At 38.0% G+C, this 27,120-nt stretch overlaps 1 protein-coding gene across 5 annotated transcripts in view; it reads left to right on the top strand.

The window, feature by feature from the left end:
• Ankrd28 (ankyrin repeat domain 28) overlaps nt 1-27,120 on the top strand; it is a 166,041-nt gene that overhangs the window by 80,661 nt on the left and 58,260 nt on the right. For all 5 annotated transcript variants that reach the window (XM_042679783.1, XM_042679786.1, XM_042679785.1 and 2 more), the window contains 2 exons: nt 3,863-3,941; nt 24,041-24,111. In XM_042679783.1, coding sequence (XP_042535717.1) covers nt 3,863-3,941; nt 24,041-24,111 — 150 coding nt within the window. The remainder of the gene's footprint in view (nt 1-3,862; nt 3,942-24,040; nt 24,112-27,120) is intronic.

Genomic DNA, 27,120 nt, shown 5'->3' with positions numbered 1-27,120 from the left:
GGGGAGGATGGGAAGGGTAAACAGAGGAGGAGGCTACAATGCTTGATAAGAAATGTACTCACTATCTTGCCCATGTAATTGTAACCCCTCTGTACAGTATTTTCACAATAATAAAAAAAAAGAATGGGAAGGTCACTGTTTTCAGGCCAGTTAGGGCAAAACAGTTCAAGAGACCACTTCTTAGTACATAGCTTGATGCAGTGGTACATTCCTGTCACCCTAGCTGCATGCAGAGCTAAATTTGGGAGTATCACTATAACAGGCCATCCCAGAGAGAACAATCATTTCCATAGAGTGAGGTGGTTATTGCATGGTTCACTCCTGTGATCCTAGTGACACTGGAAAGCCTGTAGAGTAAGTAGATTGTGGTGAGGCCTTTGCTCCTTTGGAAAGTGAGAGCCTCACTATCTGAAGAATAACCAGTGGTTGCCCATGTAATTGTAACCCCTCTGTATGGTATTTTCACACACACACACAATTAACCAGTGGAAAACAGAGCTAGAAGCATCACTTAGCAGCATTTTGTCAGCCAAGCATGAGACCATGAGTTTGAACCCCAGTACTGCTTCCCAGCCTCCCCAAATAAATAATAATAATCCCTGGATGTGACATTACTTTAAAATCTTGCTTATCAAACTGGAGAACACTTGTTTGGGAACAGAAGATTCAGAAAGCAATAATACATTAAATATAGTTTCCCTTCCTGAAGAAAGAGTTGAGAGAATATGTACTATTTTTATATATATATATATATTGTGAAAATACCGTACAGAGGGGTTACAATTACATGGGCAAGGTAATGAGTACATTTCTTAGCAAGCATTATTGCCTCCTCCTTTGTTTCCTCTTTCCATCCCTTCCCCTCTCCCCCCTCACGCCAAAGTTGTAAAGTTCATTTTCAACATAACATCTTGTACATCTCATTGTTGCAATAGGTCCACCTATATCCCCTATTTAAACAATTTGTTTTTTCCCTTCCCCTCCACAAATTATACCAACACCAAATACAGTGAAAACAGAGGTTATACCATGGGGGAGGGACATACAAAGCAACAAAGAAATCATCTTAAAATATGTTAGAAACAATAGCAAGAAAGAAAAGCGACTTGAGGGGCTGGGAAGGTGGCTCAGTGGTAGAGTGCTTGTCTTGCATGCCTGAGGCCCTGGGTTCGATTCCTCAGCACCACATAAGCAAAAAGAAAAAAGCCAGAAGTGGCGCTGTGGCTCAAGTGGTAGAGCGCTAGCCTTGAGCTGAAGAGCTGAGGGACAGCGCCCAGGCCCAGAGTTCAGGCCCCACGACCGGACGCCAAAAAAAAAAAAAAACTGATTTGAGTCCTTATCTTGGGGTTCATTTTGCCTAACATCAACTTATCTGACCCTTTCTGCTTGTCTCAGACATATACTAGTTATTGCAAATAAGGGAAACTATGGGACCTATGTTTCTTTGGGCCTGGCTTACTTCACTTAATATAATTTTTTCCAAGTCTTTCCATTTCCTAACAAATGGGGCATTGTCATTCTTTCTGATGGAGGCATAGAATTCCATTGTGTATATGAGCTTTAAGAGCTTTCTAATAGATCCATTATTTATTGTTACCCAACATTAGAAAAAAATGTATAATTCAGTAGTAAAATACAAGTCCTTTTCATGACTACTTAAATTCCTTGTTTTTTTTAAAGACACTTGTTTTCATCTAAAAAAGTAGGCCTGTCTATTTTCTTCATGTGATTTTGATGATTGAAGGTGCTTAATGAGAAGTCAAAATCTATTAGTAGTTCTTTGCAATCAATTTTCACTTTTTCTTCTTGGAGAATATAATGATCAAAGCAATAGTTCAGAATCAGCAAGCAATAGTTCAGAATCATGCTTCCAGTGCAAGTGGATCACCAGTAGATAATCCTCAATACCAGTTTCCACAAAGTTTTCTCACAGATACAATTGGCCTGCCTTCTCTAGCTGCTTTCCTAGCCTGGACCTATTCCTTCATTATAGAGGAAAAGTGTGATTCAAATGATTTCAGTCAGATCTGTTACTAAAATTATCAAGGATTTAGATTCTTGTCTGTAATTTGGTCAAAGCTATGTCTCTTTATGTAGGCTACTAAAAATGTATTTACTAATTTCAAGTAAACACGTAAATTCGATTTCCATCTCTTTTAAAAAATAAAATTTTGTTTGCTCTATAAAAAAAAAAAAAGAATTCCATTGTGTATATATACCACATATTCTTGATCTATTCATCTACTGAAGGGCATCTGGGTTGGTTCCATATCTTAGCTATGTAAATCATGCTGCAATAAACATAGTTCTGGTAACTTTAGTATGGTCTTGTTTGTGATCATTCAGGTAAATGCCCAAAAGTAGTATTGCTGGGTCATAGGGGAGCTCTATGTGGAATCTTTTGAGGAACCTCCATACTACTTTCCAAAGTGGTTGAACAAATTTACACTCCCACCAACAGTGCAGTAAGGTTCCCTTCTGTCCACATCCCCTCCAGCATCTGTTGTTATTAGATTTCTTGATTATAGCCATTCTAACTGGGGTGAGGTGGTAATACGTACTTTTTAAATATTAAAACAGACACTGGCTGATTACTTATGATTCATGACTATAATCCTAGCTACTCTGGAAGCTGAGATCTGAGGATTGTTGTTCCAAGCCAGCTCAGGCAGGAGAAAGTCCATGAGACTCTAATCTCAAATTAACTACCAGAAAAACTAAAGTGTGTCTGACTTGGTAGAGGCTGATAGCCTTGAGCAAAATAGCTCAGGTATAGTGTCCCCCTCCTCAGTGGAGGTGGGGTGGGTGGGAATTGGTTGACTATGAAAACAGAACCAGCAGGAACATAAAGAAAAACCTTAAGATTGTTTGAAAGGAAAGGATGCTTCCAAATCCTCATTTTCCTTAATGCCATTATGAGTACTTCTTTTTTTTTTTTTTTTTTTTTTTTGCGGGAGCGGGGGGTAGTCTGGTCGTGGGGCCTGAACTCTGGGCCTGGGCGCTGTCCCTCAGCTCTTCAGCTCAAGGCTAGCACTCTACCACTTGAGCCACAGCGCCACTTCCGGCTTTTTTTCTTTTTGTTTATGTGGTGCTGAGGAATCAAACCCAGGGCCTCAGGCATGCAAGGCAAGCGCTCTACCACTGAGCCACCTTCCCAGCCCCCATTATGAGTACTTCTTGTAAACATTTTTATAAGCAAATCTTTGAGGTTAAGTTTGTGTTTATTTAAGTCTACAGTTGTAAACTGTAAAATTGTAATATACTGGCAAAAAAGAAAAGACTGGTATGCGAAAGAATCAACAGTTATTGTTCAAAGAAAGTAAGAGACTTCCTTTGTCATCTAATTACTCTTTCATACACATTATACATGTTGAGTATCCTTTACCCAAATGCTTGGGAGCAGATTGTTCCAGATTTCAGATTTTGAATATTTACATATGAGATTTCTTGAGTATGAGCCCTAAGTCTGACCATGAGATTTATTTTTATTTAATATGTTCTTTTTACACATAGGCTTCCAAAGGTAATTTTACAAGATATTTTAAAATAATTTTTGGGACATGAAGCAAGATTTTTTGATAGGGAATTTTCTGCTGTGGTGTCACGTCAGCACTCAAAAGCTTTTCACATTTAGCATATTTCAGATTTTAAAAATAGACATGCTCAACCAAAGCCATTGTTAAGTTCTTCCACCCTCACCTCCCCATACTTGTAGAGGTTTTCATTTACTTGGCAAGAGAATAGTCTGTGTTTTATTAATTGAGTTGTGGAAATAACGTTGTAAAAACTTTTTTTCTTCACTTAATGTATTAAAATTAGCTTTATTTTTAAAATGATTTTCTATCTTTCCTTGTTATCACAGGACAATGAAAAGAGAACACCATTACATGCTGCTGCCTATCTTGGAGATGCAGAAATCATTGAACTGCTTATTTTATCTGGTATGGTAATATGTATACTTTATCACAATATTTCAAGCATAATTGGCTTTTCCTATAAAATTTGGTTCTTAATAATTGTTTTGTAAGCTATATGTTTATTTACTCTAAAATTCTGACCAAATGGCCTATTCTGAGTTTTTAGACTACAGAACAGACAATTGCTTCCCATGTATAGGTCATACTATAATAAACAGGCAGTGAATGCAAATTATGTTCAAAGATGGTAAGTGCTATGGAAAAGGAGATCAACATAATAGGAGTGAATAAGTGTTACAAAAGACATTACATAGAGAATTAGTAGGAGAGTTACTAGGAGATGATTGCATTTCTTCAAAGGAAGGGGAAAGGATGGCTCAGACCAAATGCAGCTGGATAGGTGGTAACAGTCTCTACAGACATATTTTTAAGGCAGTGTTGTCAGGATTCATGGCTTTTTAAGGGTCTGTAAAATTGCTTTTAAATAAGTTTGCTTTATTTTTAATTCTTTCTAAATTATTCAAGTTTTATGATTTGAATACTAAACATCTCTTTTACCGAGTAGCTCCTGTTATGATCAGAGTGCTCATTGTCCTAAAATAAGCAATCAAACAGACCTTAGAAATATTCTTGTTATTGTCAGGTTAATAATGATTTTCAGGAAAGCTTACACATAGTTAAGTTGATATTGTTTTCTTTTTTCATCACTGGATATTGAAGCTACTGCCTCACCCATGCTAGGCAAGCCTCCACCAATTGAGCCATGCTCCTTGACTCTTTTGTTTCGAGTCTGAATCTCCCTAACTTTGTCCAGACTTGCCTTCAACTTAAAATTCTTCTACCTTCACCTCCTGCCATCACCTTGCAAGTAGCTGGGGTAATAGGTGTGCACGTCTACACCTGACTTAATTTTGTATTGCCAGATTGCACAGATATATGCATAGGGAAATTGGAGTAATATCATTCTTTTGACATTTTGTTAGGCACAGAAGAGCTGAAATTTTCTATGGAGATAGTATACTTAAGAATTTTACATTGGGGGCTGGGAAGGTGGCTCAGTGGTAGAGCACTTGCCTTGCGTGCCTGAGGCCCTGGTGATTCCTCAGCACCGCATAAGCAAAAAGAAAAAAGCCGGAAGTGGCGCTGTGGCGCAAGTTGTAGAGCACTAGCCTTGAGCTGAAGAGCTCAGGGACAGCACACCCAGGCCCAGAGTTCAGGCCCCACGACCAGACCCGCCCCCCCCCCCCCCCCAAAATAATAATTTTACATTGGAAGTGGCGCTGTAGCTCAAGTGGTAGAGCGCTTTCCTTGAGCTGAAGAGCTGAGTGACAGCACCCAGGCCCAGAGTTCAAGCCCCACAACTGACAAAAAAAAAAAGAATTTTACATTGTAAATTCATAAAATTTTTCATACCTGGTTTTTATTTCAAATTTCATGATCATATAGAATTAAATATATTTAGATATGGATCCAATTAATTTTGTTAATTTTCTTTATGAATTACTTATTCCCTGACACACTTCCTTAAAGGTCACTTGCTGAAATTTAGTAAAGAACCAAGAAAATTCAAGGATAAAAACTGTTTTTCTTTTTTGTCGGTTCTGGGGGTTAAACTCAGGGTCTATACACTGTCCCTGCCTGAGCTTTTTGGCTCAAGGCTAGCACTCTACTACTTTGAGACACAGCACCATTTCCTGTTTTCTGGTGGTTAATTGGAGATAAAAGTCTCATGGTCTTTCCTGTCCTGGCTGGCTTTGAACCACAATCCTCAGATCTCAGCTTCCTGAGTAGCTAGGATTATAGGTATCAGCCACCAGTTCCTGGCTCCTTTTCCTTTTAATTAGGCATCTTTATAATCATTTTAAGTTGATAGTTACAATTTATATATGGAATTTTTGTCACAAACATCATCTAAGGAATTTTCTGTGCTAGAAACTTGCCTCTGAAAAGTATGTTCCTTCCCCCCTCCCCTTTTTGTGCTGGTACCTGGGCTTGAATTCAAGGTCTCAGACAAGAGCTCAATTTTTCTGGTTCATTGTTGGTGCTCTACCACTTGAGCCAACACTTCTACTCTGAGTTTTTTTTGACCTTTGCTATCACCTCTTATTCTCAAGTTAATTTATTGGGGGAAGGAATCATAAAGGTAAAACTACAAAATAATGTGAACCTATTTTTGGGCCAGGGATATCTCATTTAACAAAAACTAAATTATTACCACTTTAGGGTTGTCTGTTTAAACTCTCTGAGGTCTGACTTGTGACTTTGCCCTGTTATACTCACAGGGTTTCTCAGCTATCTTAGTTCTCTGATGTAAGTGGAGGTTTGACTCCAGGTTAAAAGTCTTTACACATATATTACATTTTTTGGGGGGGGAGGCAGTCCGGTCGTGGGGCCTGAACTCTGGGCCTGGGTGCTGTCCCTCAGCTCTTCAGCTCAAGGCTAGCGCTCTACCACTTGAGCCATAGTGCCACTTGCGGCTTTTTTCTTATGTGGTGCTGAGGAATCAAACCCAGGGCCTTAGGCATGCAAGGCAAGCGCTCTACCACTGAGCCACCTTCCCAGCCCAGCACATATATTACATTTTTATAATTTCTTATTTTTGATGTACAGTGACAGATGACTTATGGTTGAAAGTTTCTCTACATTTTTTACATTAATAGTTTCTCATTTGTATGAGTTTTCTGATGTTGAGGTTTTTCTTTCAGTAAAAGGTTTTTCCACATACATTATACTATAGAGTTTCCCACCTATGTGAGTTCTCTGATGTCTAAGAAGGTGTGACTTGCTTGAAAGTTTTCCTGATCTTTTCATTTATAAGCTTTATAAATTCTCTGATATACTAGGAGAGATGAGATATATTTGAAATTTTATACTTATTTGGGTATATGGAGGTTTAACTTGTTAAAGAAATATTGTTTTCACAGTTTACCACTTGGGTAAATTCTCTGTATTTTGCAGTTTGATATCTTGCTAAAAAAAAAAAAACCCCACTTTTACCACATATATTATACAGTTTCTCTCATGGTTTCTCTGGTGAATTTAGTTTTGACTTCTGACAAAATGATTTCTCAAGTTCACCACATCAGTAAGGCTTTCACCCCCTCTCCCCACATGCATTCTCTGAGATATTTTGAAAAATGCAATATCTTTGTCTTTGCTTTTTTGTCTGATGTGGGGCTTGAACTCAGGGCCTATGCCTGAGATTTTTTTGCTCAAGGCTATTCTTCTACCACTTTAATCCACAGTGCTACTTCCAGTTTTCTGGTGGTTAATTGGAGATAAGAGGCTCACGGACTTTCCTGCCCAGGCTAGCTTTGAACTGCAATCCTCAGATTTCAGCCTCCTGAGTAGCTAGGATTACAGGTGTGAGCCACCTGGGCTCATTGGAATGTAATTTCTTAATGAAGGTTGATTTAAAATTACCATTGTGACACATCTCTCCTTCAAGTTCATGTTTAGTGAGTATAGATGTTGTACAGAACATTTTATCACATATTCAAAAACTTTCTCCCTCCTTTTCTTTTTGGGCAATAAAAGATACCTTATCAAAGGCTTTCTCATATTCACTGACTTCATTGTGGAGGTATCATAAAATGTCTATGGGTCCACAAGCTTTCATACTGACGACTTTTTCCTGTCCACAATACTGAATTTGTGGTTGCTCACTTTGAATCTTCTTACTAAACTAAACTAAAAGGCTCAAAATGTCTGAGGAGGGCTTCCTGGTTACATTGAGACTTAAAAGGTTTCTCTCTAGCCTGCATCTCATAAAGCTCACAAAGGTAAAGCACATTGTGCTATCCATTAAATCCCTTGGGACTCATTCCTTGAGATTTAATTTTCTGTGGCTTGAACTCCCATTAAATATTTTCCCAAACTCAACCCTTTCTTTAGTTGATATGCTGCTATTGATAATTATAAGGTGCCACCAATGTCTCCTAATTTTCATTCAAGTCAATATTCTGGACACCTTGAATTTTGTTAGGCACAGTAAGATGCTCAGAATATCTGAGGGCCTTCGAGTTGGATTAAGACTATCAAGTTCCTCTCCAGCTTTCATCTCACCAGACTCAGTAGAGAGATGCATCTTCTGCCATACATTAAGTGCCTTGGGCTTCATTTCTGAAGACTTTTTATTCTTTAAGATACACTGCAAACATGATTTGGGCTCACATTAAATATGTTTCTGAATCTAACTTTTTCACTTGATGTGCTGTTACCATAAACTTCTCTCTGATTTTCATGACTGGTCTCATTCAGGTCATTCTCTTTTTGGACATCTGGGTAGCTCCAGTTTGCCGCTGCTTATACTATCATGGCCCACAACTTTGCTACAACCTGAAGATCATGTCAGGTTTGATAACACAATGACCCAAGGACACCAGGCCTTCTGTACTGTAGAACTCCAGCATCACATCCCTGTAGATTTTATCTGAGCATCATCTAAGTTCTCTACTCCTCCCAAGTGAAATCCACAGACACATCCTCAAATGACACAAGCCCCATATCTGGTTCCGAGTTTCCCGGTGTACTCCTCATGACTCTTGAGAACTGATAAGCAACCAGTCAAACATGAGTAACTCACACATATCTACAACAGTCTCAATATGACAAGCTTCACTCTAGCATCTTACTAGTTAGAGATAGGGGTCTCACAGATTTGTCTGCCTGGGGCTGGCTTTGAACTGTAGTCCTTAAATCTCATACTCCTTAGGATTTTGGATTGCAGAAACAAGCTACCACCACCAAACTTGTTGTACTGGTTTTTTTTTTTTTCATTTTTGGTGCCAGTACTGGGACTTGAACTCAGGGTCTAGACACTGTCCCTTAGCTTTTTGACTCAAGGTTGGCACTTCACCCCTTGAGCCACAGCTCCACTCTGGTGAATTTTACAATCTGGCTGGCTTAAAACCTTGATTCTTAGATTTCAGCTTCCTGAGTATATTATAGGTAAGAACCACCAATGCCAGATCATTACCATTTTCATTGAGAATATCTTTCTTTGCAAAGGAACAACTTGTAAGTTGCTGTTGTTCTCAGAATAAAAAAATTGTTTTACATTGGCCTAAAGGCTGTATTAACAACATTTCTCAACCCCAAATTTCTTCTGCTCTTTACCTTTCTTGTGGTTCTGTCTGACCTGCTGGTCGCCTTCCCTACACTTCTTAGCCTTAGACTTCCTTTGTCAGAAAGCCACATGACTGACTTCACTTCCTCACCTTGTGTTTTTGCTAAAATGACACCTTGTTAAGTTCTCTGACTATTTCTATCAGCTTTACTATGCTTGTGTTTTTTCTCCTGGTGCTTTTTCATCATTGCCATTCTTGCCCTGCTAAAATGTAAACATCAAGATGGCAGAGAATTGCTCTACCTCCCTGGTATTCACAGTACTAAAATAATAGTACTAATAAATAATAAAGTAATAAAAATAATAGAATAGTACTAGTACAGGGCTAAATATGTAATAGACGCCAAATGAATGCAAGTATCTCTGTATGCACAAGAGGATTGCTTCCTAAGACACTTTGAATTCCTGCTGTGGAGACCTAAATCTTCAGGTGTTCAAGTCCCCTATGTACATATGTTTACATATAACCTAATAATAGCCTCTCGTGTACTTGAAATAATCCCTATAATTCTAAAAACCTAATACAGTGTAAAAGTTAAGTAAATAGCCATTATCAGTACTTTGTAAGGAATGATGGGTTTTGTGTGTACAAACAGATGCAAACATGAAATATTTTTAATATTAAAATGTTAGCTAAATCTGCAAATAGGAAACCTGCCATATTGTGGCTCAGCAATATCTTCCTGAATGTATGGCTTCTCTCTCTTTCAGAAGTTTGTTTAAATATCAGTCTCAGTTTCACAAATCTTTATTGAAAATCAGAGTGGAAGAAATGGAGTAGTAGAGTAAGAGTATAGGACTGAAGGAGTCTCATAATTGGAAGGGAGAAAGCAAATGATTTGGGTTTTCTCATTTTTTTAATTTTTTATATAAAACTACAACTCATTTTCTTTCCTAGACTTGCTTTCTCGTCAGTTGCCAGTTGGGTTCTGATTAAGAAAACAAAAACATTGTATTTCACACATGAAATTTTCTATCAATCTAGATTTTTAACAAATAAAAGTGAGATTTTTCTCTTTTTTGTTATAGAGACAAGCTTATTTACCTGTAATTGTACTTGAGAACAGAAATCTCCAGTCATTTAACATACCTACATCAGCTACCTACTTTACATTTGACTATAAAAAATTAGAAGTAGCCGGGTGCCAGTGGCTCACACCTGTAAACCTAGCTACTCAGGAGGCTGAGATCTGAGGATCGCGGTTCAAAGCCAGCCAGGGCAGGAAAGTCTGTGAGACTCTTATCTCCAATAAACCACTAGAAAACCGGAAGTGGTGCTGTGGCTCAAGCAGTAGAGCACTTGCCTTGAGCTGAAGAGCACAAGGACAGTGTCTAAGCCCAGAGTTCAAGTCCCATGACCGACAAAAAAAAAAAAAAATAGAAGTGTAGGTAGTATAAATTACGATGCTATAACTAAAAAAACACATTGTATTTCATCAGTATAAAAAATGTAAAATCTATCAATAATGTCTATATTGATTACTTAATATTTGAATACATTGGCTTTAAATATGCTATTCATGTTATTCTTTATTCTTTTTATACCATGACTAGTAGCAAATTTAAAATTTCTCAGATAATAAATACATAAAATGACCCCAAAAAACCTATCACTTGAGTTTGATACTTATAAGTTCAAAAATAAACTAGGCTTTCCCTTACCATGAGAAACACTATATATATGGTACAAAGAGCACAGGGTCTCTAGCCAGATAGAATTGAATGCAAGTCCTGTTAGCACCTTTATAATCTTTGGGAATTTGCTCAGGCTCTGATTTTACCCAACCTCCTCTTCTGAAGAATGGTTAAAATGTAAGTTTTATGGGCTTTGAAGAAGCAAAGGGGATGATTCAACTAAGATAATTTGGAAGTGTAACTAGCATAATTCATACTCAAAACATGCCGATTATTTTTACGCTGTTTTTTTCCAACACTTTTGAACTTGCTGAAGAAATACACTTAATAAATGTACTAATACAGCTGGGAATTTGGTTTAGTGGTAGAGTGCTTGCCTAGCATGCGTGAAGCCCTGAGTTTGATTCCTCAGTACCACATAAAGAGAAAAAGCTGGAACTGGCACTGTAGCTCAAGTGGTAGAGTTTTTTACTTGAGCTTTTGTGCTCAAGGCTAGTACTCTACTATTTGAGCCACAGCTCCACTTCCAGCTTTTTGGTGGTTAACTGGAGATTAAAATCTCTTAGACTTTGCTGCCTGGATTGGCTTTAAACCACAATCCTTACATCACAACCTCCCTAGTAGCTAGGATTCCAAGTTTGAGCACCACTACCTGGCTTTCCTACCAGTTTTGAAATCAGATTACATTCTAAAACAATAGAGACTTGTTCACAGGAAAGAAACAAAATAATTCATTTTTAAGATCTAGAAAGATAAAGCTGAAGAAAAGTAATTACATATACTTTATAAAGCAAAACAGTATATTCTCATTCAACAAATTCTAGAATCAAAAAAACAGACTTTAAAGCTTTGTATAATACCTTACTGGACATGATCAGAGCATGAGACAAAACTCACATAATTAGACAACAGATAGAACGAAAGAAGACAGGTAATAATATGTTTACTAACCTTTAGAGTTAAAGTTAGTAAACCACTTCTAATAAAACTATGAGTGGTTTTATTATAAACCTAGTATTATCAACCAGTATAGCCTAAATTATAAATTCTGCGTTATATAGTAGAAATAGATTACCAGAATAGCAAGGGGGGGAAAAGATTAAATATTCTTTTTTTAAAAATTTTTTATTTTTATTGTTACTATAAAGGTGATGTATAGAGCTACACACCGTCAATTCATACCTAATAATCCTACTACTCAGAAGACTAAGATCTGAGGATAGCAGTTCAAAGCCAGCCCAAGCATCAAAGTCTCCATGAGATTCTTGTCTCCAGTTAACCACCAGAAAGTGATGTACAGAATAGTTACAATTACATAACACAAGTCATTGTTACCTTCATTGCATATTCTTAGTCCTAAAATCTGAAATTTGAATGCTCCAAACGAAGCTTTTGAAAAATTTTAGGCTAGGGATTATGTCACATGCCTGTAAGCTAAGCTACATGGGAGGTAGAGGTAGGAGGATCATGATTCAAGGTCGGTCCCTGGCAAAAGTAAAAATATCCTGCTAGGATATGGAACCAACCCCAAAATCCCTCAGTAGATGGATGGGATCAAGAAACTGTGACACTAGGGCTGGGAAGTTGGCTCAGTGGTAGAAGCGCTTGCCTTGCATGCCTGAGGCCCTGGGTTCGATTCCTCAGCACCACATAAGCAAAAGGAAAAAAGCCGGAAGTGGTGCTGTGGCTCAAGTGGTGGAGCGCTAGCCTTGAGCTGAAGAGCTGAGGGACAGTGCCCAGGCCCAGAGTTCAGGCCCCACGACCGGACCCAAAAAAAAAAAAAAAAAAAAAAAAGAAACTGTGACACACACACACACACACACTGGAATTCTATGCCACACACACACACACACACACACTGGAATTCTATGCCTCAGTAGATGGATGGATCTAGAAACTGTGACACTGACACACACACGCACACACTGGAATTCTATGCCTCCATCAGAAAGAATGACACTGCCCCATTTGTTAGGAAATGGAAAGACTTGGGAAAAATTATATTAAGTGAAGTAAATAGACCCAAAGAAACATAGGTCCCATGGTTTTCCTTATTTGCAATAACTAGCATATATCTAGGATAATCTTACCAGACAAGCCAAAAGGCCAAAAGCTATGTACATACAACCATAGAAGATGATGCTAATATGACCATAGAAGATGATGCTAAGCTAAATGAACCCATGATAGGGACACGAGAGGTTTTTTTTTTTCTTTGTATGTAATTTTTTTGTTTCTTTTGTATGTTCTTACCCCTATGGTATAACCCCTGCTGTCACTATTTGATTCTGGTGCCCTGTATCTAGTATATACATTTTTTTAATTTGGGGAGGAGAAGGGAAATAACAAAATGCTGAAACAAGTATACAGGTTGACCCATTGTAACAATGAGATGTACAAGACAAGACACTATTTTGAAAATGAACTTTACAATTTGGCAGGAGGTGGGAGTTGGGGAAGTGGGGAGGGAAGGGATAGTAGGGGAAAAACAAAGGAGGGGGTAACAATGCTCAATAGGAAGTGTACTCATTACCTTATTGATGTAACTGTAAACCCTCTATACAGTGTCCTTACAGTAAAAAAATGTTTAAAAATAATAATAAACTCCAAAAAAGGGAGGAAAATCCTATCTGAAAAATAAAATAAAAAAGGGCTGGGAGTCTGAGAATCACAGCTTGAAGCCAGCTTGGGCAGAAAAGTCTGTGAGACTATTCTCTTGAATTAACCTCTCAAAAACTGGAAGTGAAGTTATGACTCAACAGTCATTCACTAGCCTTGAGCAAAAGAGCTCAGGAACAGCACCCAGGCCTAGAGTTCAAGCCCAACAACAAACCAAAAAATAAAAGGTGGTGGGGCAGTTTGGAGCATGGTTCAAGTATTACCTCAGTGCTTCACAATATAAAAAGTTTTTTTCAGATTAGAAATGCTCAGCCTATAAAGTCTCTGCAAATATTCATACTTTAAAATACTTTTGGTTCCAATCATTGATGCTCAGCCTACCTAAACAAACAAGTTTAATCTGAAGTTTTAATAGTACAGCAGTCTATTCTTAGTTGTGGAGGTTATATTCTGAGAGTCGATAGTGAATGCCTGAAACCACAAATAGTGCTGAGCTCTACATCTGTGAATGTCTCTCTTTTCCATCATTGTAGCAAATACCTGAGAGAAACAAAGGGAGTAATTACTTATTGTGACTCATAAAGTCCTTGACTCTGTTGATTCTGTGCCTGTAATATTGTAACGGTTGGAGCACATGCAGGTTTCCTCTATTGATATACTATAAGTAGTTGGGGTGGCTTGGCAGCCCTTTGGGTTAGTAGTAGACTTTAAGGCCGTGATCTATTAGTGATGGTCTGTTACACTTCTTCATCTTTACCCTTGTCAAAAATAAGGAAGTTGTTTGCCTGTCCCTTTATTGGCTATCTCACTTTGTTTTCTTCCATGGTGAGTTTACTAGATAGTCCGTGGTGATCCAAAAAATTACCAGGGACTTAAGAGCACATAGACATATACATGATTGTGCCCTTCTGTGAATAAACTTCACTTAATTCTGTTGTTCCTCATTTTGATTGGTAGCAAATCTTTGTATTTTGGGTGTGACTTGTTGAATTGAAGATGACATCCGTCTTGTTTTATATTTTGATGAATTGTCTTAGAAACACCTTTTATCTATATATGGTGCAACCTCAAGAATTGTGGACAGAGGAGTAATGTTTTTCACATGGTGCATGTAATCAAATAAGTGAATTACTTATTCTCATAGAATTTATAGTTAAGATAGTACCTACTTCAATTAACAATTGTTATTGAATGGGCTAAAATAATAGCAAGCAATGAGTACTCTATGTCAACTACTACGCTAAAACTAGTCTTTCATCCTCAACTTTGAAAGTATTGTAGATAAGAAAACTAGTTACATGCCTTTTACTTTGAGCTGAAAGTTGAAGCTTTCAGAAGTATACCATTGTAGATGAAATTGTACTGCTAATAAAAAGTAGAATCAGAAGTTTGACCTAACAATCTCTATGTTAGAATCGATGTTCATTCTGCTATTAACTGAATCTCCTTTTCTGTGTCTATTATACTGTATCTCCACCATAGCTTATTATCATTTTGTAAAATTTTCATTCACAGACACTGTCATTGAAGATGTTTTAAGGACTAAATTTTCTAGCTGTCCAGGAATAGATACATTGTTTGGAAGCTGTAAATTTAATGCTTTTCCTTCAAAATTATTGCAGACTTAGATTGCTTCCTGGATTTATTAGGTCACTAAATGACTGACCTATGAATGCCTTTAGTCAAAAACTCACTTGATTGACCTTTTATAAACAGTAATTCTTAATAATGAAACAGGAACCTGATGATTCTAGCATCAGGAATTAGACTTAGTGTGGTTCCTTGAAAACCTATAACTGTAGTGTCATAATGTGGCTAGGGATACCTGGTACCACAAACTGGGTATTTAACTTTCTTATAGTTCTGGAGGCTAGAAGTCTGAGATCAAGGTGAGAGCAGTATTGTTTCCTTCTGAAGGCCATTTAGGGAAGGATCTGTCTATGCCTCTTTCCTTGGCTTATAAATTGCTGACTTCTTTGTTTTCACTGTGTCTAGATTTCTTGTTCTTATAAGGACATTAGACATACTAGAATTGAACCCACTCTATGACATTCTTTTAAGTTAATTACCTTAAAAGTAATTAATTTAAAGATCCTATCTCCAAATAAGACCATATTTTGAGGTGCTGTTGAGTATTAGAACTTCATTATCTGAATTAAGGAGGAGTTTTAATTTCATTCCACTGTAGCTTTGTCCATAATAACACTGTTAACTATAAAATAGCAGCTGTTGTTTTTTTCAGTTTTGTAGATGGACACACAGAACTATTTTTTGCTTGTTCTACTTCCAACCTCAAGACAGAATCAGAAAGTTTTGGCAGTGCTTTTGATAGGCAGCAAGGAAAGCGTTGTTTTTAGTTTGGGAACTGGGATGAAGATACTTGACTTTTGTTGGATGTGACTTAAACCCAAAACAGAAAACAATTCTTTGAAAGTACAAGTTTTAGCTGGGTGTCCATCGCTCATGCTTATAATCCTAGCTACTCAGGAGGCTGAGATCTGAGGATTGTAGTTTAAAGGCAGCCTGTGCAAGAAAAGTCCATGAGACTCTTCAAGTAACTACTAAAAAGCTGGAAATGGTGCTGTGGATCAAAGTGGTAGAGCACTAGCCTTGAATACAAAAAAACAAAAAAAACTCCCGACAGTGCCCAGGCAAAAACTGAAGCCCCAGGATTGGTACCAAAAAAAAAAGTTTTAAAAAAAATTATTAGTGAGACTTGTTATAATTCCTTAACATATATGTAAATAGAAATAATCTTAGTACTACCTACTACCCAAGTGCTTAGCCTAGTTCAGAGTCTGTCAAACTTCTGTAAAAGGCTAGGTAGTATTTTTAGATACTATTTGCAAGCTCTGACAACTATGTAAAAGCTACATTCTTTTAATACCTACATGAATAAACACAGCTATGTTCCAATAAAAAAAAATTTACAAATTTGGAAGCTGGCAGCCTTTGGGCAACAGTTTTGAAGACCCTTGGCACTGATTATAAAAACTACTTCATCTGTATGGTATTAAAGCAGAGCAAGGTATCCATTCCAGCTATGACAGCTTGTAACTAACAAATTTATTTCTCTCACCGTTTTTTCAGGGTGGGAGTTGAAGTATTACTGGTTCTGGGGCTTGAACTCAGAGCCTAGTTCTGTCCCTGAACTTTTTTTTTTTGCTCAAGGCAACACTCTACCACTTAAACTCTGTTTTGGTTTTCTTGGTGGTTAATGGAGGAGACTAGAGTCTTGCCTGAGCTGGCTTAGGACCATGATCCTCAGATCTCAGCCTTCTGAGTAGCTAGGATTGCAGGTGTTAACCACCAGCACCCATCCTTCTCTCACTTTTGAAGTCTGGGTTCATAATAACCAGTAAACTTGGTAATTGGGCAGTATGAAATTTACTGGGTGCCAGTGGTTCACACCTATAATCTTAGCTATTCGGGAGATCTGAGATGATAGCTCAAAGTTAGCTGAGGCAAATCCAAAAGATTCCAGTTAATCAGCAAAAAGCTAGAAATGGAGTTATGGCTCAAGTGTCAGAGTGCCAGCTTTGAGCAAAAAAGCCAAGTGAAAGGACATAGCTTTGAGTTCAAGTCCCGGCACCAGCACCAAAAATTAAAATAAGAAGGGAAGGGCTGGGAATGTAGCTTAGTGGTAGAATACTTGCCTAGCATGGAAGCCCTGGGTTCAATTCCTCAGTACCACATAAAGAAAAAAAGCCAGATGTGACACTGTGGTTCAAGTGGTAGAGTTCTAGCCTTGAGCAAAAAAGAAGCTCAGGGACAGTGCCCAGGCCCTGACTTCAAGACCCAGGACTGGCCAAAAAAGCGGGGAGGGGATTTTTATTCTGCGAACTTGAAAAGAAGATAGAATGATAATGAATCTGTTTTGGGCAGTACTTGGTGACTGAATAGGGACAGAAGGAATAATTAGCTGAATGAGACCTGAAGTTAACAGAATATCCTAATAGGAGTTAATAGAATACCCTAATAGGGGTTTCTGACTTTAGAAATCTCTTCACATAAATGGTTTCTATTTAAACCACTGTAGGAGGCAGGACAGGCAGGACACGATTAACAAAATGAATGTCCAGGCTCCAACTGCAGACGTCTCTAAAAGTTGCAATGCTGTGTGAAACCCAAAATAGAATGAGTAAATCCTTTTTATTCTTTTTTAAATTACTTTATTGCTATCATCCAGCTGCTAGATATTCTAGAGATTTCATGTCAAGTAACTTTTCCTTAAAACAACAACAATAACAAACAAACAATTCCCCAAAAGTGCTGTTAACCATGCCTGGAATTCCACTACTTGGGAGGAAGAGGTGAGATCTCCAGATTGAGGCTAGCCTGGACCTATATAGCAAAACCTACCCCCAAACAAAAACCACTACCAAAACAAAATAAAAAGCCATTGTTTCATAGTATACTTTTATATGAGTGGATTATTCAGTGTAATGTTGGGTGAGATGAAGCTGATACGATGAAATTTTCTGCATAACTTAACCATGGGGACAGACTTATTTAAGGTGATTCTGCAGTTGTTTTTCATTTAATAAAATGTTATTTCATTTAATAAATCAAATACATCTCCAACCTAGAAAGGTTAATGTCAAATTTAGATATTTATGGGTAAGAAAAGGCTTTGGTTACTTTGTTAAGGAAAAGGTTTATTGATACACATGAACTTTGCGTGGGGAAAGTATGTAGGGTGTTACTGATTTATAATAGTTATCAGTAATATTCTTAAATACTCCCTACTTGATAGTGAGGACTGAATTCAAGGCCTCATGCTTCCTAGATTAGCACTCTACGGTCTATCTCTTTTGCTTTTTTTTTTTCCCCCTTTCCCTGTTGTGGAGCTTAACCTCAGGGACTGGGTGCCATCTCTGAGCTTTTTTGCTCAAGGCTAGCACCACTTTGAGCCACAACTCTACTTCCAGCATTTTCTTTGGAGATAAGATTCTCACAGACTTTCCTGCCCATGCTGGCTTTGAACTATGATCCTCACATCTGAGTAAGGTAATGAGTACATTTCCTATGGAGCATTGTTACCCTCTCCTTTCTTTTTCCCCTATTATCCTTTCTCTCCCCACTTTCCTAGCTCCACCTACACACACACACACACACACACACACACACACACACACACACACACACACACACACACACACACACACACACACACACACACACACACACACACACACAAAAAGTTGTAAAGTTCATTTTCAACATAGTGTCTTGTACATCGCATTGTTACAGTGGGTCAACCTGTATCCTTGTTTTTCAGCATTTTGTTATTTCCTTCCCCTCCTCAAATTAGAAAAATGTATATACTAGATGCAGGGCACCAGAATCAAATACAGTGACAACAGGGATTATACCATAGGGGGAAGAACATACAAAAGAAACAAAATCACATAGTACATTAAAAATAACAGCGACAAAGCATATTATTTTTATAGCAATTACTTGTATCCTCACAGAGCCTTAAAAAAAATCATTATCTTTAAGTAGTTATACAAAGGAGATGCCATTTAACAAAGCACTTTTGTGAATACAACGCATTTTGATCAGTGTCACCCCTCAACATTCTCATCCCCCTGTTACCCACCCATTCCTTTACTTTTCTAAATTTTGTGGTATGTGCAATGAATTTTTTTTTTTTTTTGGTTGGTCATGTCAGTCACGGGGCTTGAACTCTGGGCCTGAGCGTTGTCCCACAGCCCTTCAGCTCAACCTAGCGCTCTACCACTTGACCTATAGCACCACTTCCGGTTTTCTGGTGGTTTATTGGAGATAAGAATTTCACAGACTTTCTTGCCTGGACTGGCTTTGAACCGTGAGCCTCAGATCTCAGCCTCTTGAGTAGCTAGGATTACAGGAATGAGCCCACAGCTCCCGGCTTGTGCAATTCTTTCTTTTTTCTTTTCTGTTTTTTTTTTTTTTTTTGGGGGGGGTGGGGTCCAGTCATGGGGCTTGAACTCTGGGCCTGGGCGCTGTCCCTCAGCTCTTCAGCTCAAGGCTAGCACTCTACCACTTGAGCCACAACACCACTTCCGGCTTTTTTCTTTTTGCTTATGTGGTACTGAGGAATCGAACCCAGGGCCTCATGCACGCAAGGCAAGTACTCTACCATTGAGCCACCTTCCCAGCCCATTGTGCAATGAATTCTTGACTGCATTCTCCCTGCTTCCCCCTTGATGTGTCTACCCTCCTCCCCTGGATCCCATCCCCCTCCTCTTGCATGTACCCATTTCTCTGTGCTGATTTTGTTGGGCTTTGACCTAGTCTTCTTAAAGCATTATACATTTGAGCTCTCCATAGAGTCTATTATACTTCATTCATTTGTAACACTTGCATACTACCCAACATGTTTTCTTACAGATGTATAGGTGGATTCTCTTTACCACAAATGAGGGAAACTGTGCTACCTTTGTTTCTCTGAGTCTGGCTTACTTCACTTAATATAATGTTTTCCAAGTCTTTTCATTTTTTTACAAATGGCATAGTATTATTCTTCTGGATGAGTAAAATTACATTATGTACATGTACCACATTTTCTTGATCCATTTGTCCATTGAGGGACATCTCGGCTGATTCTGTATCTTGGCTATGTTGAATAATGCTGTAGTGCACATGGTTGTGCTAGCGGCTTTACTGTAACCTTGTTCTATTGAATAAGTGCCCAGGAGTAGAATTATTGTGTCTGAGTCAGGAAAACAGGCCCATCACAAGTACAAAATTGAATTGGCAATAAAAGACCTCCCTTCCAAGAAAAGGCCAGGACCTGATGGCTTCCCAGCCAAATTCTGTAAGACCTTTAGAGGAAAACTAATACCAGTGGTCTTCAAACTCTTCAATTAAATAGAAAGTGAGGGGTTACCACCACATTATCCCAAAACCAGATAAGGACACATCAAGAACAGAGAATTATAGACTTATCTCCTTAATGAATATAGATGCAAAACTTCTCAGCAAAATATTGGTCAACTGAATCCAACAACTAATCAAAGAAATCATGGTATGGTTAAACAGGATTTATCCCAGGAATGAAAAGCTGGGGAGTTTCTTTTGTTTGTTTTCTACTTCTGGGGTTTGATCCCAGGGCTTGGGCACTGTCCCTGAGCTGTTTTTGCTCAAGGATAGTGCTCTACCACTTGGCCTATACCTTCACTTCCTTGGGGTGGGGTGGGGGACGGGATTGGGAGGGGTTGATGATTTTATTCATAAGAATCTTAAAACCTTTCCTGCCCAGGCTGGCTTTGAACTATGATTTTTAGATCTCAGTCTCCTGAGTAGCTAGGATTAAAGGCATGAGCCACTGGTGCCCAGTGTAAAGCTGGTTTAACATACGTAAATCAATAAATGTAATATAACACATTAACAAAAACAAGGACAAGAACTAACACGATCATCTCAGTAAATAGAGAAAAAGCTGTTGAAAAGATCCAATACTCCTTTATGATAAAAGCTCTGGAAAATCTGGGAATATATGGAACATTCCTCAGTATAACAAAGACTTATATATATGACAAACCAACAGCCAACTTTATACTTAATGGTGAAAATCTAAAACCATTTTCCCTAAAATTAGGAATGAGACAAGGATGTCCACTCACTCTGCTCATCTTCATCATAGTGCTGGAATTCATAGCAAGAGCAATAAGGCAAGAGAAAAACATAAAGGTGATCCAAATAGGGAGGTAAGAAGCAAAACACTCCCTTTTTGCAGATGGCATGATTCTGTACATAAAGGACCCTATAGACTCTCCCAAGCAACTAGGGCTGATTTAAAACTGGCAAAGTAACAGGGTATAAAATCAACCCATAAAACTGTTAGCTTTTCTATATGCCAACAATGAAAAGGAGACTGAAATCAGGAAAGCCCAAATGATGACAACAAAAAATGATTTGGAGGGCTGGGAAGGTGGCTCAGTGGTAGAGAGCTTGTCTTGCATGCCTGAGGCCCTGGGTTCGATTCCTTAGCATCACATAAGCAAAAAGCCGGAAGTGGTGCTGTGGCTCAAGTGGTAGAGTGCTAGCCTTGAGCTGAAGAGCTGAGGGACAACGCCCAGGCCCAGAGTTCAGGCCCTATGACCAGACCCCACAAAAAAAAAAAAAATGATTTGGAGTGGCCTCAAAACTGTTTTTTAAACAACCATATTCTATTTTTTTCAATTAATATTTCAAAACAGACTTTTGAAAGGCCCTTATGAGACCTCATTCTTTACCTTTGTTAATGTAGGATAGTTTCTTCTAGGTGTCTATCCATACTCCTCTGTGTAATAGATACATAAGTATAAAAATGTAGGAAAGGGCATAGGTATTAGAACCATTCCATTCCTTAAATAAGAGAATGATCCTAGTTTCTGTATTGGTCTTCACTTTTTCTAGAGATTCAGCCTTCCAAAAAGTGAGAAGTTAGCATCTTTCTACTATCTACATTTTGCCTTGTACCTAAAACTTTCAGGCTGTTATAACTAGGCTTTTTCTTCACCATGCCTAGCAGGTAGTTGCCAGACATTTATTATATGAGTATGTATTTGTCTGTGGTGTGGCTCATGAGACATTAAATAAGATTCCTAACAACACAAAATAAAATTTAAGGGATGGGAACTGGGGCTTAGTTGGCAGAGTGCTTGCCTAGCATGCACAAAGACAGAAAACAGAAGAAAAAAAAAAGGAAACAGAAAAAGCCAGAAGTGGCTCTGTGGCTTAAGTGGTAGAGAGCTAGCCTTGAGCAAAAAGAAGCTTGGGGATGGTGCTCAGGCCCTGGGTTCAAGCCCCAGGACTGTCAAAAGTAAAATAAAATTTTAAGCCAAGTTCCAGTGACATTGTAGTCCTACCTGCTTGAAAGGTAGATATTGACTGGGAAGATCACGGTTTGAATCCAGTTCAAGCAAAAGGTTAGTGAGATTCCATTCCAACCAGTAAATGGGACAGTGGTGCACACCTGTCATCCTAGTTGTATGGGAGGCTAGGAGGCTAAGATGAGGTGTTAGGCTAGGCCCAGCAAAAATGTTTAAAAAAACCTATTAACAGAAAAGGCTGGATGTTGCAGGGTAAACCTGTCTTCCCAGTGCTGTCTAGCTAAGCAATGAGTTTAAAGCTTACCGAGTTCAAACTCTACTACAACCCCCCCCCCCCCAAAAAAAAAAAAATGTAGAGCTGGGTATTAGTTGGTACATAGCTTATAATGAGATCAACTTGTAATATATAACAAGACTTTGTCTGGCGGGGGGGGGGGGGGGGGGGGGGGGGGGGAGGGGGGGAGCATGATAAGTAAATACTTCTCTGGCTGGTTCTTTTTGGCCGGGCCCTTTCCTTCTCTTTATTCCAAGTTGTTGAAAGTGTTTCTATTCACTCTTATTTTTTCAGTGTTCTCACTGTCATTGCCACAAGAACTCAACTACTCAGAATTTTAACTGCTTCATTTGTAGACATTTTACTTTATTTTTTCATATTCAAAGTTTTTAAATGTGTTCCGGATATATTGTTCTTTGTGAACTATATTTTATGTTGATCTTTGTACTGAGTTTTTATAAAAAGAGATATATAAGATGATTTATAGGACAGGACCTATCTGCCAAATTCAAGGGCCAGAACTGGTTTCTTCTTTATTTAATAACAGAATGATCCTGTTTTGTGCCATTTCTATTTGCTTGATTTCTACCCTGATTATGTAATACATTTCTTGTGTTACTAAGTGTATTTGCATTTAGTTATTTTAAGATTTTTTTATCTGTCAAGTTTTTATTTTTTTGCTGGTACTAGGGTATAAACTTCAGGCCTCAGGCTGGCTCAGCTTGCTTATTCAGCTGGTGCTTTAGCACTTGCACCACAAATCCAGCCCAGCTTTTTACTGGTTCTTTTAGAGATAAGAATCTTGCAAACTTTCCTTCTCCTACTAGTTTTGTTATTCTTGTTTGAATTTCAGCCTCCAGAGTAACTGGAATTACAAGCCACTGGCTACTGAACCACCAACATTCAGTGATAATGATTTTGAAGTAATTACATATACTTGAATTTTAAAAGTTCCTTCTTTAAATCTTGAATGTAACCAAGAAAGATATGTAGGTTCATCCCATTTCTCACCATTTATCCTAAGTTGATACCTATAGTATTAAGTGGTTTTAATTATAGCTATAGAACTATTTTGGCATTATATTACTTCATTGCATGCTCATTCATTAATAAAGAAATACCTGTCAGGAGACTGAGATCTAATGATCTCAGTTAAAAGCCACCCCAGGCAGAAAAGTTCATGAGACTCTTACCTCCACTAAAATCTATAGATGGAGATATTTTGCAAGTTATTGAGTGCCAGCCTTGAACAGGAAAGAAAAGAAAAATTACAGGCACCAAAAGAAAAATGTAATAAAGACTTCTAAATAATCTACAATTTATCTTTGAGTAGTTTTGTATTTACTTAACTATTTTAACCCTTATTATAAAGTGGGGTATGATTTTACCTTGATTACGCTCTGTATAAAGGTGGCTTTTCTACCTTAAATATAAGGTGATATTTTATAGTTAATAAAAAGAGCTAAATTCTTATTGGACAATTACATCATTTAAAAGGATAATTTTGTTTGATAACTTAAGTGTAAATTATTGCAAAAAGCATAAAATTATTTTTCAGTTGTTAATCCAATTTGGTCCCACATATAAATTAGTACTTCAAAAGATTTATTTAAAATATTTTATGTAAAATATTTCAATTTTATTTTCTTTCTTTTTGTTGCAGGAGCTAGAGTTAATGCCAAAGACAGCAAATGGTTGACACCTTTACACAGAGCAGTTGCATCTTGTAGTGAGGTATGACATTTCTTATAGTAAATTTATTGCATATAAAAAATAAGAGAATAGCTTTTGTGAGTCCAAATTTAAATTCTGTATTTTCAGAAGAAGAAAAAATTATTGAAATATTTAGATATTTCATTTCAGAATTTGTATAAACAAGGTCATTGTAACTGTCTCATTTCGTCTGAAGAATCTCTTGAAGAGTATGAAGTAAATGACAGTAGAAACCCTTATTTCCATCCCTTTATATGAGAAATTATTCTTCTTACAGTTTTCAGTGAGGCTTTCTCTATTGGTTCTTACTAGCTAACTGCCAAGGTTCTGATGATTGTCATCAAGTCATCATCTTATTTTAAAATAGTTGAAAACAAGTTTCAAAAATATTACTTCTTTTAGCAGTTGGATATGTAAAACTTATTTATAGCCCTTTATGTATTTGTTCAACTGGCATTTTTAGAGAACATGATATCTTTTATTAGTGATAGGTATTTTGAAGCAACTAGAAACCACTCACTGTTAAACAATGATGGATGAAACTCCTGGATTGTCTTTTTCTGTATTTTGCTGCTTTGTAAAGTACATTATTAGGCATACACCTTTCACCTAACTCTACAAAATAATGGATTTCTTTCTTTCTTTCTTTCTTTCTCTCTCTCTCCTTCCTTCCTTCCTTCCTTCCTTCCTTCCTTCCTTCCTTCCTTCCTTCCTTCCTTCCTTCCTTCCTTCCTTCCTTCCTTCCTTCCTTCCTTCCTTCCTTCCTTCCTTCCTTCCTTCCTTCCTTCCTTCCTTCCTTCCTTCCTTCCTTCCTTCCTTCCTTCCTTCCTTCCTTCCTGTATTGGGGCCAGAACTCGGCCTGGGCACTGTCCCTCAGCTCTTCAGCTCACGGCTAGCACTCTAGCCACAGTGCCCCTTCCAGCTTTTTCTGCTTATGTGGTGCTGAGGAATCAAACCCAGGGCCTCATGCATGCAGGGCAAGCACTCTACCACTGAGCCACCTTCCTAGCCCCAAGATTTCTTGATTTTTAAAATGGTTTGTTTGTTTAGGGTACTGGTCCTGGAGCTTGATCTCAGAGCCTGGCTTCTGTCTCTGAGCTTCTTTTTGCTTAAGGCTAGCCTTCTACCACTTGAACCACAGCTCCCACTTCCAGCTTTTTGGTAGTTCATTGGAGATCAGAGTCTCACAGACTTTCTTGCGCAGGCTGGCATCAAACTATGATGTCCTTGTGAAAATTTAGAAAATAGACTGCAGTAAAGGTTTTATGTCTCTCACACTATCTCAGCATAATCTAAAACTTATTTCAAATTTGACCTTTGAAAAGTTCATCTCCTTACATACCCCTCTGGGGTCATGGATGTTTTCTGTTAAAGAAAATAAGGAGTAGGGAGCCAGTGGCTCATACCTATAATCCTAGCTACTCAGAAGGCTAAGATATGAGGATTCCATTCAAAGCTAGCCTGGGCAGGAAGTCATGAGACTTTTATCTCCAGTTAACCACCAGAAAACTGGAAGTGGCAAGTGGCCCTGTGGCTCAAGTGGTAGACCCTAGCCTTGAGCTGAAGAGCTGAGGGACAGCGTCCAGGCCCACAACCAACCAAAACAAAAAGAAAAGGATTGCTCGCTTTGTCTTCATGATGAATCAGTTTTAATAAAAACAAGTGGTGGGATTGATTTAGAAAACCTTGAGTACATTTTCTATCAGTTGTGATAGATTCAAGGATATCTCAAATAGTATAATTCCTTAGAGAGGCAAAATCAAAGTTCAATAAACTAAGCCATCAGGAAGTAGGTACTCAAAAGGAGGGGGATTAGGAGGAGGAGTCAAGGGGAAAAGGGCTGATGAATGAAGAGAAGAGGAAAGAAATACAAATAAGAATCCAAGGTATATCTTACAAAATTAAGAGTGAAGAAGTGGGGGGAGTGAGATAAGGGAAGGATGGGCAAGAATGTTGAAAGGGGCAACATTGATCAAGATATATTGTATTCAAGCTAAGCACCGGTGGCTCTTGCCTGTAATCCTAGCTACTCAGGAGGCTGAGATCTGAGGATCACAGTTCAAAGCTAGCCTGGGCAGAAAAGTCCCTGTGAGAGTCTTATTTTCAATTAACCACTCAAAAACTGGAAGTGGAGCTGTGGCACAAAAGTGGTACAGAACTAGCCATGAGCAAAAGAGTTCAGAGACCGTTCCTAGGCATTGATTTCAAGCCCCACAACTGACAAAAAAAAGATATATTTATATCTGCTTTGTTAAATGGTAACTCCCTTGTACAACTTCTTAAGATTTTTTTAAAAGTTAAAAATAACACCAGTGATGATTTAAAAATATATATGGTTAGTATTGTTTTTCTCCTGTAGAGTTTGTGCAAATACCTGTGCTTTCTTAATAAAACATACACACATTTGTGTGTGTTCTGTCTTTTCTGCTTGTCTGTCTCTGAACTGCAGTCTTCTAGATCTCAGCTTCCTGGGTAGCTAAATGTTATAGGCATGAACCACCACAGCCATCTGTTGTTTCTGAGGGGTTTTTTGTTTTGTTTTTTACCTAGGAATAAGCTGCTGTGAGCATTCATGGAGAGATCTGTTTTTATTTCTCTTGAGTAAATACCTAGAGTGGAATTATGAAGGCATAGACCTCCACATATCTTTGATTGACTAACTGACTTCTTTTCCTCCTCCTTTCACCACCCTGTTAACTCCTTGTGCTCTTTCCCATATATCAGACAGTTGTGATTACTTTTTGTTTTAAAGGCTTAACATGCTTTGATGATTTAGGAGTATTTGGTTACTATTTTTTGATGTTTTACATATTTGTAACTAGTAGTTTGTAACACTCTAAATATATGTTAGTTCATTGTACCTTATAGTAAACTTGAGAAAAGCAAGCAGTATCCCTTCTCCCTGGCCTTACAGATTATAAAAATCCGCAAGGGTCAGTTTTACCAGACTTGAATAGTATGCTTTGTAAACAAGAAAATTTGACAGTAGAGTTCTGTTCTGGTCTTTTTTATTTTCATATGTAACTTGTC

This window comes from Dipodomys spectabilis, unplaced genomic scaffold, assembly GCF_019054845.1.
Source record: "Dipodomys spectabilis isolate Male_0828 unplaced genomic scaffold, ASM1905484v1 ptg000054l, whole genome shotgun sequence".
Classification (NCBI taxonomy): domain Eukaryota; kingdom Metazoa; phylum Chordata; class Mammalia; order Rodentia; family Heteromyidae; genus Dipodomys; species Dipodomys spectabilis.
Note: the sequence above shows the minus strand (reverse complement) of the source record. Positions and strands in the feature narration are given on the sequence as shown.